Raw genomic sequence first — 15,806 nt, 5'->3', positions numbered from 1 at the left:
AAGCCTCAGACATGATCAAATTCATCATATCACATTCATTAAATCTATTATTGTTGAGAAAGATGTTGCTTACATATATCAGAAGGATTCCAGAATTGCAGCCATGTCACAAAATAGAAGTCTACTTGGTAGAAAACACTACTCACATGGTAACCAACAATTTTAATGAATGTTTACCTATGCCAACTACACAAGTGGATGATGACTGTATGCTGCACTTCATGCTTAATGTGTTGGCAAGTTTAAGTCCCAGGAATAGTAACAATCTTGCTATCACAGGGCTTTGGGGGGACCATATTACAGCTACGATTACAATACAACAAAGTTTAGTGATGGAAACCATGCCACTGTGAAGAAGACACCTCAAAAGCATAGTCAATTTATAGCATATTAAGAAGAAAGTACCTAAGATATACATAGAATTCAATATTTTCAACATTTACTATTACTCTAGTTTTTAAAATATTTTTTAGTTGTAGATGGACATAATACCTTTATTTTACTTATTTAATGTGGTGCTGAGGACCGAACCCAGTGCCTCACACATGCCTGGTGAGCACTCTACCACTGATCCACAACCCTAGCCCTACCATTATGCTACTAATGAAAGATGTTCAAAAGAAGTTAGGGTTACAAGATAATTATCATCCCACTTCTCAGCTCAAATCACTTGAATATTCCTCTTTAGAGAGAGAGGTCATGAGATATCCCACAGTGTCAATCAGACCCAAATCTACAAGTTGTCCTTTGTGGTGTTCCATTTCTGACAGATACAATATTAAGGACCACAACCTAGACTATTCAGAAGAATATAACTATAGCAAGGCTCCAAAACTTTTTCCTTACTTTTTATCTTCTTCACCTAGATAATAAGAACTTCTTTCTTTTAGACACACTTAGAAAAACTCCTACTCTTAATAACTTCCAGAAGCTCCTTCAAAACCTCAGTGTTAATGAACCAGATGCTTAAATTTACCACATTTTAAGATAAAATAAACATACTAACTTAAAAATAACTTAAGCTAAAGCCACGACAATTAGGCACTAAGCAAAGCTACTATTGATATCAACAATCTTAAATGGGTTCAAACATAATATTTTTTGAGATGCAGGAGATTCATATAGATCCAATGCTTATATTGGCAAATTAAGTGGCCTCATGGGAAATAATAGTATTATCTTTGGAATAAATATAACTTACATGAGAGCTCTGAAGCTGCTGTAGATGTAAAAGCATTTGATACTGAAGTAAACAGCATGGTGCTTGAATTAGCAGTAGTGGTGACAGTAGTAGTTGGTAGAGTCAAACCTAAAAATCAAAGTAGCAGGCAGAAAAATGTCACTAAACTTATTTCTCAAGAATCAACCCCCCCCCCAAAAAAGAATCAAACCCCATTATAACAAGATTCATTTATATGGAGAAATAAAAACAAAAATAAAGCAAGGAAAAGCATGTAACCCTAAACCTAATAAATAAATATTTTAAAATAGTGAAAGCCAGATTTAAGCCAGCCGTGGTGGTAAACACCTATAATCCCAGCAGCTCAGAGGCTGAGGTAGGAGGATCTCGAGTTCAAAGCCAGCCTCAGCAAAAGTGAGGTGCTAAGCAACTCAGTGAGACCCTGTCTCTATATAAAAATACAAAATAGGGATGGGGATGTCCCTCAGTGGTCGAGTACCCCTGAGCTCAATTCCAGGTTCAAAAAAAAGGTAGACACATATTTAAAAATAGTATAGACAACCTTCTAGCACCTTCAAAAAAAATTCTAGGGGTAGAGCACTTGTCTAGCATGTTTAAGGTACTAGATTCAATCCTCAGTAGCACATAAAAAATAAATTGAATAAAGGTATTTTGTCTATCTACAACTAAAAATATTTTTTAAAACACAATTTCTACTTTACTGAAAAACTTGACATAATAGAGGGATACATTCCCAGAACTGCAGCAGAAGTCCTGTGGAACTGTTTGTTCCCCAGTGAAATATCCTTAACAGGAAAAACATTTTCTTTGGTTGTAGATGGACACAATACCTTCATTTTATTTGTTTATTTTTATGTGGTGCTGGGTATCAAAGTCAGTGCCTCACACATGCTAGACAAGTTCTCTACCACTGAGCCACAACCCCAGCCCCAAAACATATTTTTAATTGGAAACTTCTGGAAATTGTCCTGAGGGCAAAGAGCAAACAAAAAACCATTTATTCAAGAAAATCTGCTGAAACTCAGTAATGTAAAAGTGAGTCCATGGCATAGGAGCCACAATCCACTCCTTTCATTCCCCCATCCTTTTGCTTACCTTAATATATACTTCTGGTAAGAGTGGCCAAGAATACTAGACTCTCTCTGCCCCAGCTCTCAATCAGAAGATATAGTATCTCAATGAGAGAGATAAGCAGCTAGCACTCTTATCACCTCCAACAAAGAACTCAGGGTGTAAAATTCTCAGTAAGCAAAGCCAAGAGTTCGGTGGGGGCACTTCCTTTAACCAGCCTCCACTCATAGGGCAGTGGTTCTACCCCAGGCACAGAGGGCTTAGAATCCTGGGGCCCCAATGGCCCTTCACACTAGTACTTCACCCAAGCTCACTTGTAGGGCTAAGTCCCATATGTGAAGAGGTATGCAAGAAAACCACTAGCTATTTATTACCACTGCGTAGCATCCAAAGCACTGGCTCAAAGATTTTGCCCAGTGGGAGCTCCTAAGCTAGCCCCAAAAGAAATGATTTATTTGAAAAACAATGTGAAGAAGTTCAAACTGAAGGTTTCTCTTTTTAAAAAAAATGAAGAATTGGAGGCTGGAGTTGTAGCTCAGTGGTAGAGAGTTTGTCTAGCACATGTGAGGCACCAGGTTCAATTCTCAGCAAATGAAAGAAAGAAAAGAAAAGAAAGGTCCATCAACAACTAAAAAAATATTTTTTTAAAAAAATGAAGCATTGATGGTAAGTAATTAAGAGACAAGTAGCTTCAAGACAGCATGAATTAGCCAGGCACAGTGGTCCATGCCTGTAATCCCAGCAGCTTGGGAGGCTGAGGCAGGAGGATCAGGAGTTCAGGCCCAGCCTCAGCAACTATATAGAGATAGTATCTCAATGAGTTGCTTAGGGACTTGCTATCTCTATATAAAATATAAAACCAGCTGGGGATTTGGCTCAGTGGTTAAGCACCTTTGGGTTCAATACCTACTACCAAAAAAAAAAAGCATAAATTTAGGCTTAATTTATCAGAGATAACCAGAGACTAAGGAAGCTTGAAAAGATCTGGCCTGCACTCGGAAGAATTAAGTACTGATAAATGCTACAACATGGATAAATTTTGGAAATAATATACTAAATAGAAGAACCAAACACAAAAGGTCACATATTACATGAGTCTATTCATAAGGAATATCCAGAGTGGGCAAATCCATAGATAGAAAGTTATTAGTGGTTGTCAGGGGCTGAAGGAGGGAGTAATGGGGAGTGACAGCTAATAGGTACAGGGTTTCTTTTTGGGGTAATGAAAATGTTCTCAAATTACATAGTGGTGATGGTTGTACACTCTGTGCCTATATTAAAAACCACTGAGTCGTACACCTTCAAAGGGTGAATTTTAAGATGTGAATTACATCTCAATTATGCTGTTATTTAAAAACACATTATTTCAAAAGAAGTAGAAGTAGCATTTGACAAAAATCCAATACCTTTCATGATAAAACCCCCAACAAACTAGGAAGAGAAGGGAACTTCTTCAACATGATAAAGAGCATTAATGAACATTAATGAGCATTAATAAGTATCATACTTAATGGTAAGAGACTGAATACTTCTACTACCATCAGGAACAAAAAAACTTATACCACTTCAATTCAATAGTACACTTGAAATTCTAACCAAGACCATTAGGCAGAAAAATAAATAAGGAATCCAGATTGAAAAGGAAAAAGTAAAACTATATTCATAGATAATATGGTCATGAATACAGAAAATTCCAAGAAAATCTATTAGAAAAATAAACAAGTTCAACAAGAACAAGTACATAAGATCAACATAAAAAAATTACATTTCCTATATTATATCAATGAATAATCCAAAATTAAGAATATAATTCCTTTTATGATTGCTTTAAAAAGAATATAATGCTTAAAATAAAGTTAACAAAATAATTATAAGACTTATACACAAAAATATAAAACATCATTGAAAGAAATTAAAAATATCCTAGTAAATGAGAAAACCTCATGTTTTGGGATCAAAAGAAGTATTAGCATTGTTAATACAGTATGGTAGACAGATGTGGTTCCTAAAGATGGCCACATTCTAATTCTCAGGACATTTGAATATGTGACCTTATTTAACAAAAAGGACTTATAAAAACGGGGTTAAGGTTAAATATCTTGAGATTGTCTTGGATTATCCAGGTGACAAAAATCTAATGACATGAAACCTTTCCAGGTTATGGTCAGAGGGAAATGTGACTACAAAAGAATGGTCAGAAAGATGAAAAGTTGCTGATAAAAATAGTCAATGAGCACATGAAAATATGCTCAATGTCATTAGTTATTACAGAATTGTAAGTCAAAGCCACATAGAGATATTGCTTCATATGCATTAGGATGGTTATACTCCAACTGCTGGTTAGCATGTAGAGAAATTAGAAACCTCACACTACTCTTGGAATATAAAATGGTATAACTTCTCTGGACAACTGTTGGACATTTCCTCAAAAGGTTCCATATATATATATATATATATATATATCCCAGAATAAAATATATACTCACATAAAAATGTATACACAATATTCATAGCAACAATATCCATAATAGACTTAAAAGACAATAGAAATAATCCAAATTTCTATCAACTGATGGTGTATGACTACAATATGGTATATCCATATAATGGAATCTTATTTGCCATCAAAAGGAAAAGAAGTGGCTGGGGTTGTAGCTCAGTAGTAGAGCACTTGCCTAGCACGTATGAGGCACTGGGTTCGATCCTCAGCATCACATAAAAATAAATTAAAAAAAGATATTGTGTCCATCTACAACTAAAAATATTTTTTTAAAAAAGGCAAAGAAAGCTGGGCATGGTGGCACATGCTCCAGAGACTTGGGAGACTGGAGCAGGAAGATTGTAAATTCAAAGCAAGGCCCTAAGCAACTTAGTGAGCCCCTGCCTCAAAATAAATAAAAAGGGCTGGGAGATGTGGCTCAGTGGTTAAGCGCCAACAGGTTAAATCCCCAATAGAAAAGAAAAAGGGGGGAGGGAATAAGTACTGATTCATTGATAAGCCTTGAAAATGTTATGCTTATTAAAAGAAACTAGCCACAAAAGACCAAATAATTTAAGATTCCACTTATATGAAATATCCACAATTGGGAAATTCTATAGAGTCAGAAAGCAGATTAGTGGTTGCCAGGGACTATGAGGAGAGAGAAGAATGGGCAGTAACTATTAATAGGTATGGAGTTTTTTTGGGGGATTATAAAAATGTTCTAACATTGACTATATTGATGGTTGCAAACTTAGAATATACTAAAACTTGGTGAATTATTTATTTTAAATGAGTGAACTCTGAGGAATGCAAGTTGTGTCATACCAAAACTATGATTAAAAAATAATAAACAGGCCAGGGATGGTGGTGCACATTTGTAATTCCAGCTACTCAGGAGGCTGAGAATAGAGGATCACAAGTTCAAGGTCAACCTGGGCAATTTAACAAACATTACTCAAAACAGAATCAAAACGCTGGGGATACAGCTCAGATGGGCTTCTATCTCTAGTAACACAAAATAAACAAAGAGAAGTCAAGAATAAATTTTCAGAAAATAGATTTTCTGCCTCTTGCTTTAAAATTTCAAAAGAAAAGTACAAAACAAATAAGGGCTGGAGCTGGGTGGAGTGGCACACAACTGTAATCCCAGCATATTGGGAGGCTGAGGCAGGAGGACTGTGAGTTCAAAGCCAGCCTCAGCAATAGCAAGCAAATCAGTGAGATCCTGACTAAAAAACTAAAAAAATACATCATAGGTCTGGGGATGTGGCTCAGTAGTTGAGTGCCCCTGAGTTCAATCCTGGCTCCCAAAAAGGGAGGGTGCTTATTAAGTGCATAAAGACATAAATAAGATTAATGAATTACTTAAAAACAAAATTACTATCTTTTCATACTCAGTATAGATCACAGTACATGGCACATGGTAGTAAGTGTTCAATAAATGTTTCTGCAGAATTGAACCAACTTTTTCTAGAATCTAACAAGTAATTACTGATATTCTATCTCCCCTCTAAAAGGAAAAGGTATTTAATAAGTAACTGTACTTGCATCCATTATTACTTTGCATCCAGATGTAGAGCAATTCATGGCAACATATAATCTAAGATTCTGCTATCCAAAAACATTTAGGTCTGCTGGGAGTGAAGTGGGTAGGGAGCAGATGATAGGAAGGAACTGGGAACTTAACCATGTACTTCCAACTACTTAAAATGTGCGCAATGGAGTATCTCTATGTTTCACTTAGGAGGAGAACCACATGTACAGTTTCAAATAAATAACCAGTTTTACAGGAAACATTGATATTTAAAAATCATTACCTACTGTTGAGGCTGAATTTTTCTTACAGGCTTAACAGCCACTTTAATGTCTTCATTTGTAACTGCCTATTCATGTCATCTGCTCATTTTCGTATTAGAAAATACTATCTGCTTATTATTGATTTTATTAAGAGTATATAACAATGCTATTTATTTTGCCCTATGGTACAAAAACTCCCCTACCCCAGTTTGTCTTTGATCTTTAATTTTATTTTTACTTTATATGTAGCCAAATTTTCATCACTTTTTCCTTTATGGTCTGTCTTCCTACCATGTTTTAAAATACATTCCCACTTAAACATGTGAAAAGTGTTCAATATCATTTTAAAAGAATACTAGGAATTATAACTACATTGAGAACACTTTTCACTTAACTGATGAAAAGAAGTTGAAAGCTAGTAACACATTCTGATAAGGACCCTGAAGAAACAAGAAGCCTCACAGGTTCCTAATGGGAGTGTAAATTGGTACAACTCCTGTCAAAAGCAAGTAGCCAAAGTTTTAAAAATTACAAACTCACCTTTTCTTTAAACCTGTAAATACTTCCTCTGGAAATTAATCCATAAATAATGTACTTTATTCCACAGAACTATGCACTCAAAATTATTAAAATAAGGACCGGGGTTGTGGCTCAGTAGAAGAGCACTTGCCTAGCATGTTTGAGGCACTCAGTTTGATCCTCAGCACCACATAAAAATAAGTAAAATAAAGATATTGTGTCCATCTACAGCTAAAAATATTTTTAAAAAAATGATCAAATTTGCTATTTATATTTTACCATAATAAAAAAATGTATACATTTAAGCTCAGCACAGTGGTGTACACTTGTAATCCCAGCAGCTCAGGAGGCTGAGGCGGGAGGATCACCAGTTCAAAGCCAGCCTTAGCAAAACCAAGGTATTAAGCAATTCACTGAGACCCTGTCTCTAAATAAAATACAAAATAGGGCTGCGGATGTGGCTCAGTAGTTGAGTGCCCCCGAGTTCAATCAAAAAATAAAATAAAATTATGCGCATATATGATGTGCTTGTATACCTGAAAAATGACATGAAAATTAGAACCATTACATTGCTATTTGTATTAGCAATAGAGTAAGCAACTCAAATTCTCATTGTCAAGGAACTGGATATGAAAATTACTATACATCGAGATTACAGAATGCCATGATACTATGGAAAATACTGAGGAATCTCTCTATGTACTAACTGATGTGAAAAACTGCAAAACTTTCAAATAAGTGTAATATAAAATTTAAGTTTAAAAATTAAGATAAATAAAATAATATTGTGTAGAGTATATAATTTATTTCAAAAAAAGGTAGAGGCCTAAGGATATGTATTTATTTGCTAATAAATCCAAGAAGTAGTTATGGAAGTATATATACAATTGCAGTCATTAACTGAATGTAGAAAGGGTACAGGTGCAGTACAGTAAAGATGGGGGACAGTATATCTATTGATAACATTTATAGTTTTATTTTCGAAATATTTGACTATATTATTTAAAAATTATATATAAATAAAGTTCCTCTCCATAACCTGAAATATTATTTACATATTTTTACATTCACCTATGCTTTCAAAATATTTATGGTTCCATATTTTGAAATATTTATTTTTTGTAGTTATACACAATAACTTTATTTTATTTATTTATTTTTATGTAGTGCTGAGGATCAAACCCAGGGCCTTGCACTGCAAGGTGAGTGCTCTACCGCTGAGCCATAAACCCAGCCCCTGGTTCCATTTTTTTAACCTTTAATTCAAGCAAGATTTCTTTTGATTAATCTTTTTAGTAAATATTCCTCAAAAATCCAGTTAGGGGATGAGGTATGGCTCAGTGTTAGAACACTTGCTTACAATGTGTGAGGTACTGGGTTTTATTCTCAGTACCACATATAAAGTCCATTGACAACTAAAAATGAAAATTAAAAAAAATCCAATTAGCCTGCTATTGCAATTCCTGTATTCAATATTCCAGCCTCTCCCTCCATGAATTTCAAATGTCACCTTCCTAAACACAGGTTTGTTTCTGTACTTTAAAATATTTCACTGATTTTTCTTTCTATCCCTGTTCCATACACAGTTTCAATTATTGTAGCCCCGGAATTCATTTATTTTTACATTACATAACATTTTAAATCTACAGGAATAGAATAAATTCATACATTTTCATATATTTTCCTAAAGGACTCAATCATTTCTTTCCTTAAAAAACAAGAGATAGCTAATCTCATGCATTTATTTCCCCATTTGAACTTTAGAATCTTGTCAAATCCTTCTCTCCTTTTATTCCCTCCAAAGATTCCCATTATGGTTTTACAAGAATTGCATTAAATGTACAGATTAAATTGCAGATAAAGGATATTTTTGTATTACTGAATCTGCATTCAGTGGGTCTCATCATTATTCACATCTTATTTTATATTCCTTAGTAAAATTTTATGGAATTCTTCATTTAAGTCATGCATATTTCTAAAAGTTTATTTCTAGGCATTTCATACTCTTGATTGAAATTGTTAATGGGATCTTTCTCCATTATGTTTCCCAACTACTATTGCTTAAATATAGAGAAGCTATTGATTTTTGTATTATTTATTTTGTAACTGGCTGTATTAGTGAAACCTTCACTATCTCTAATTAAATTTGTACTTGATTTATGCCCATATTTTAAATGTTGATCATTTGTCCTAGAACTGGCATAATTTCAGGGCTTGACCTTAAATCACATATCCAGGGGTAACTAAGGAAGCGAATACCACTTAATATGATTTGCTCTTAAGTTAAATGAGACTTACTCTAAAATAGAAAAGATTTAAAATATAAAATCTATTTTCCTCTAGGACTAGACTAGGGCTTCTCAATATGGCACTACTGACCTTTTGGGCCAGATAATACTTTGATGCAGAGGACTATCTTATATATTATAGGATGTTCAACAGGATACCTGGGCTGTACCAAATACATGTAAGTAACACCTCCCCAGTCTTGATGACCCAAAATCTCTCCAGACATGGCCAAATATTTGCTGGGGAGAAAGAATGGGGGTACACAAAATTGCCTCCAGTAGACAACCACTAGAGAAAAAGTTTGATATCATGATTTCCTCTATTTAGTGATATAAGCACAATAAGAATACACAAATATAATAAATTGTTAAGCAAAGAAAATAGCCAAGATTTTTCTTAACATAACAGTTCGAGAAGGTGGACTTACCCTACAATTTGGAGAAGGTATGTTACTATAATGAAAATAGTAATAGTAGAACAATAAAAGACAGATAAATGGAACAAAATAAGAAGTCCAGAAACAGAGTCAAGTATATATAATAATTTGGTGTATGAGGAATAGAGTCATCAATAGGGAAATGATGTGGATTTAAGAAAATACAATAGTTCAACTCACTAGTAATTCAGCAAAATAACACTCTTAAAAATATAACTCATAAGAAAGAATTTAGAATATTAAGATGAAAGGCCCATGTAAATAAGCCCAGGACAAGGGCTCAGATGAATAAAAAAAATTGGCAATATAAATATTAAAATCTTGGGCTGGGGATGTGGCTCAAGCAGTAGCATGCTCGCCTGGCATCCGTGCGGCCCGGGTTTGATCCTCAGCACCACATACAAACAAAGATGTTGTGTCCGCTGAAAACTAAAAAATAAACATTAAAAATTCTCTTTCTCTCTCTCTCTCTCTCTCTCTCTCTCTCTCTCTCTTTAAAAAATAAATAAAAATTAAAATCTTAACTCCATTTCCATGAATATGCAGTACATGTACCTTTTTCACTTTATCTTGCTAGATACAACTAAAACCCTTTAACATTATATACACAACAATCATAAGAAGACCCTGAAAGGTAGAAAGGAGAAGGCAACCAACTAGGAATTTCAATACTAAAGAAAGAGAATCATATTGAGTTCTTTAAGTTTCCTTTTTGTATCATATTTCCTAGGCTTGGAGTTAAATAGATTGGCAACCTAAAAATGCCAATGCATACAGACCAAAAACAGTCTCCAACAAAATCTTGCTCTCTGTAGACAAGGAATAAGGAAAGGCAGAGCCAAACAAGATAACAAATATTTAGGTAGGAACCCACTCTACTCCAAGCATCACAGTCCTACACCCACCTATACAGTCAAGCAGCAAGATGGGTAGCCGAGACTTGTACCCTTCTGAGCATGAAATAAGGCATCTCAATAGCCCAGCCAGGGTGGGAATCAAAGAAAGCCAAGTGTTTTTAAATTTCCTCCTGCAGTTGATAAACCTAGTCCTTACATGTCAGTAGAAACCACACTGGGGGCAGGAATGTCCACCATGCCTAGCAGTATTTAGAAGACCTTCACGTCAGGTATCCACTGTGGCCAAGTGGGAAAAATGAAGTTCTAATTTCACCTCACAGGAACAAGGTAGCACCCTTCTCCTGCCAGAGCAATGTCAAATAATTTCAGCTAAAGACTGTCAGGCACAGACTTTCATAACACAATATAAATAAGTCCAGGTTTCAATCAAAAATTACTCATTCTGCCAGGTACGGTGGCGGACACCTGTAATCCCAGTGGCTCAGGAGGCTGAGGCAGGAGAACCTTAAGTTCAAAGCCAGCCTCAGCAAAAGCAAGGCACTAAGCAACTCAGTGAGACCCTGTCTCTAAATAAAATACAAAATATAGCAGGGGATGTGGCTCAGTGGTTGAGTGCACCTGGGTTTAATCCCCAGTACAAAAAAAAAAAAAAAAAAACAGCTTCAGCAAAAAAGAAAAGGAAGCCCAGCAAAAAAACAGAGAATATTAAGAAAACCAAAGGAAAATATTAGAGTTGAAAATTTTAACTGAAATACAAAGTCAGTAGAAGGACTGAGCAGCAGAAAAGAGGGTACAGAGATAAGAATCAGTAAACTAGATAATAAAATAATAGAAATTATCTAATTAGAAAACCAGACTGAAAAAAAAATAACAAAGTAGAAGTTCCTATGGGACTATGACAAAAGATCTAACAGGATCTAGAAAGGCTTAAAATATGGTTGAAAGAAATAATAATGGAAAACTTTAAACAAGAAACATAAACCAACATATTCAAGAAGCAAAGTAAGACCAAAAAGGATAAATCTGATAAATCTACACAAAGAAACATGACAAACTTCTGAAAATACAAAAAAAAAAACCACTTTTGAAAGCAGTAAGAAAAAAAATAACATCCAATCTATAGAGGAAACATTATTTGAATGACAGATTTCTCATGAGAAACTATGGAAACAAGGAAGTAGTCCAATACTTTTCAAGTATTAAAATAACTGTCAACCCATACCTAGTGAAACCATCCTTCAGGAATAAAGAAGAAATTAAGACATTGAAAGATGAAGGAAAACTCAAGAAAATTTGTTCCCAGCAAGCCACCCTAAAACAATGTCTAAAGAAAGTTATGTAAACAGAAAGAAAATTGATAAAGAATCTTGGAACCTTGGGAAGGAAGAAACAACAATATAAAGAACAAAAATAGAAGTGAATGTAACTGGATTTCTTTTTATTTTGTCTTGATTTCTTTTTATTGCTGCATACCTTTGTGCGAAGGTACTACAAGTTGCTTAAGCATTTGCCAGTTGCCTTAGTCCATTTTGTGGTGCTGTAACAGAATATCTGGGACTGGGTAAATTTTTTGGAGTACTTGGGATCAAACCCACTTGCTATGTAAGTGCTCTACCACTCAGCTACACACTCAATCATTTTTATTTTCATTTTTTAAAAATTTTGAAACATGCTCTTATGAAGTTGTCCAGACTGACCTCAAATTTGCAATCCTCCTGCCCAAGCCTCCAAAGTAGCTGAGATTATAGGTGAGTGCTCCTGCACTTGGCCCACACTACATAACTTATAATTAATTCATTTCCAGTAGTTCTGAAGGCTGGGAAGTCCAGGGGCCTACATCTGACCAGGGCCTTCATGCTGTATCATTCAGTGGCGGAAGGTATCATGTGGGCAAGAGGCAGGGTGCAAATTCACCCTTTCATAATGAACCCACTCCCATAAACATGATGTTAATAAATTCATGAGGATAGCACCTTCATGATCTAATCACATCTTTAAGATTCTACCTCTTAACACTTTCACATTGGAGATAAATTTTCTAACACTTAAAATTTGGGGCACACAAACTATAGCACCTATGGATGAAGCAGAAATTAACCCTGTCTGATGTGGTTCTAGTTATTATGTAAACGAAATATTTAAGAATTATATTGCAAATGTGGGTGGGTTAAGGAACATATAGGGAGGAAAGGTTTCTACACTTCACTCAAATTGGTAAAACAATTCAAACAGATCATGATAAATTATGTATATATAATATCTAGCACAACTATTCAAAGAGCTACAGAAAGAGATGGTCTCAAAAGTTCTACAGATTAATGAAAATGGAATTTTAAAAATGTTCAAGTAACCAGGAAATGGAAATAGAGAAATAAGAAATAAAAAGAAACAGCAAAGAAATTTTAAAGATGACACAGACTTCACCCTAACATAGCAATAATTATAATATATGCAATTGGCCTATACATACCAATTAAAACAGAGATTAGCAGAGGGGATTTAAAAACTCCACTCAACTATATATTATCTACATGAAACTCATTCTAAAAATACAAAGGGCAGACTCAAAATTAAAAGATTAAAAAGTACATACCAAGCAACATTAATCAAAAGACAGTAAAAGGAGGTACATTATTACCAGATAAAGTAAACTTCAGAGCAAAGAAAATTACCATAGACAGAGGGAGATTGTACATAATGATAAAAGGGCCAATTCTCTAATAATTTTTAGCAATAATGTTTATTCACCAAATGGCAGAACTTCAAAATACGTGAAACAAAAAGTGATAAAACAGAAAGAAGTCGTAAATTCACTATTACACAAGATCCTTCAACACCTCTGTTACTAACTAGTCATTAAAAAGAGTGCGGATACACAAGAACTCAAAAACACCATTGATGATACAGAAAATTTGGTGAAAATGTAGTATATATACACAATGGAATTTTATTTTTTCAGCCATAAAGAAAAATGAAATTATGGCATTTGCAGGAAAATGGATAGAACTAGAGACTATCATGCTAAGTGAAATAAGTCAAACTCAGAAGGTCAAGGGTCAGGTTTTCTCTCATATGTGGAAATTAGAGAAGAAAAAGGAAAAGAAAGGTGGAAATGGATATTGTAAAGATCAAAGGGAAATCAGTAGAGGAAAGGGACCAAAGGGTGGGAGGCAGGGAGGAAAGGGAAGTACTGGGGACTGATTATATAACAAAAAATTACATCATTGTGTACAACTATAATGGGAAAAAACACCATTAACCGTCAGGATCTAAGTGACATTTATAAAACACTTTACCTAACAAATACAAACACATTCATGAAACAAATATCAAGATAGATCATATTTGGAGCCATAAACCAAATCTCAACAAATTTAAATGAATTAAGATGTGTTCTCCAACTACAACTACATATCAATAACCAAAGGGAAACAAGGAGATCTCTGAACATTTGGAAACCAAATATACTACTAAATAACTGACAGATCAAAGTGGAAGACTAAAGGGAAATTAAAAATAAAGAAAATTGAATGAAAATTAAAATATATTAAAATCTGTGGGACTCATCATGAAAGAGTATGTGATTCTGTTTACTGAATATGTGTATATGTACTCATCTTCAAGAGCCAGGTAGTGTACCTACCAAGATGTTTAAAAATAGTAGGCAAATAAGATTATAGCCATTTTCTATACTTTTTGTTTAACTGTGTTTTCTGACAGTTTGAATATTTACATGAATTTATATTTACCTATATATGCATTCATATACACTATGCCTATTAAAATAAATTTTTTTAAACAATTTTTTAAAATATTTTTTGAGAGAGAGAGAGAATTTTAATATTTATTTTTTAGTTTTCTGCAGACACAACATCTTTGTTTGTATGTGGTGCTGAGGATCAAACCTGGGCCACACGCATGCTAGGTGAGCGCGCTACGGCTTGAGCCACATCCCCAGCCCCCAAAATAAATGTTTTTTAATTTAAATTTTTTTTAAATTCTAGGATTCAGTTAAAAATGCTGATAGTAAAATTATGGCATAAATGTCAAAATTAGAAAAGTATAATCAATAATCTAACTTCCTAAATCAAGAACCTAGAAAAGAAATAGCAAAAATAAGGCTCAAAGCAGTGTAAGAAAGAAAATAAAGAGCAGAGATCAATGAAATTTTAAAAATACGAAAAATATGTGATTGATTTTTAGAGCTGACTCTTTAAAAATCAATAAAATAAAAATTAAACATTAGAAAAAAACCCTACACGAACAGCACTTCTACTTTTTATATAATCATTATCAACTTGCATTACACAAATCTATATGTAAAAAGGACCCATAAAATACAGTGGTATTTTGGATACTTTTTTTTCTTACTGAAAAAAGTCATGAACAGACAAGATATGCAGATGAGAAATTATCACTGAAAAAGATGTTCACCATCATTAGCCATCAGGGAAATTGCAAACTAAAACCACAATATGTTATCATTATCTATAGGAGGCTAAAATTTAAAAATAGTGATAACACCAAATGGTAGCTAGGATGCAGAGAAACTGGAGCATATATACATTGCCTGTGCATATGTAAAGTGGTCTAGCCAATCTTGGAAACAATCCTGCAATTTCTTATAAAACTGAATATTCAATTAACACATGACCTAGCAATTGCAATTCTAGGCATTCATCTCAGAAAAATGAAGATTTATGTTCACCAAAATCCAAAAAGCAAAAGACAACAACCCCCAAGCCTGAACTCAAATACTTCAGCTTTATTTGTAATAGTCAAAAAGTAGAAACAATACAAATATTCATCCATGGGTGCCATAGTTTGAATGTGTTATCCAAATTTTAAGGGTTAGAAATTTATCTCCAATGTGAAAGTGTTAAGAGGTAGAATCTTAAAGATGTGATTAGATCATGAAGGTGCTATCCTCATGAATTTATTAACATCATGTTTATGGGAGTGGGTTCATTATGAAAGGGTGAATTTGCACCCTGCCTCTTGCCCACATGATACCTTCCGCCACTGAATGATACAGCATGAAGGCCCTGGTCAGATGTAGGCCCCTGGACTTCCCAGCCTTCAGAACTACTGGAAATGAATTAATTATAAGTTATGTAGTGTGGGCCAAGTGCAGGAGCACTCACCTATAATCTC

At 34.2% G+C, this 15,806-nt stretch overlaps 1 protein-coding gene across 10 annotated transcripts in view; it reads right to left on the bottom strand.

The window, feature by feature from the left end:
- The window catches only part of Nup62cl (nucleoporin 62 C-terminal like), a 75,510-nt gene that overhangs the window by 48,702 nt on the left and 11,002 nt on the right, over positions 1-15,806 (bottom strand). For 9 of the 10 annotated variants that reach the window (XM_078034423.1, XM_078034430.1, XM_078034432.1 and 6 more), the window contains one exon: positions 1,202-1,309. The exons of the other annotated variant lie outside the window; for it this stretch is intronic. In XM_078034423.1, coding sequence (XP_077890549.1) covers positions 1,202-1,309 — 108 coding nt within the window. The remainder of the gene's footprint in view (positions 1-1,201; positions 1,310-15,806) is intronic. 10 annotated transcript variants of the gene reach the window in all.

Source organism: Ictidomys tridecemlineatus, chromosome X (genome assembly GCF_052094955.1).
Source record: "Ictidomys tridecemlineatus isolate mIctTri1 chromosome X, mIctTri1.hap1, whole genome shotgun sequence".
Classification (NCBI taxonomy): Eukaryota; Metazoa; Chordata; class Mammalia; order Rodentia; family Sciuridae; genus Ictidomys; species Ictidomys tridecemlineatus.
The sequence above is the reverse complement of the archived record's forward strand: the minus strand, read 5'-3'. Positions and strand labels throughout refer to the sequence as shown.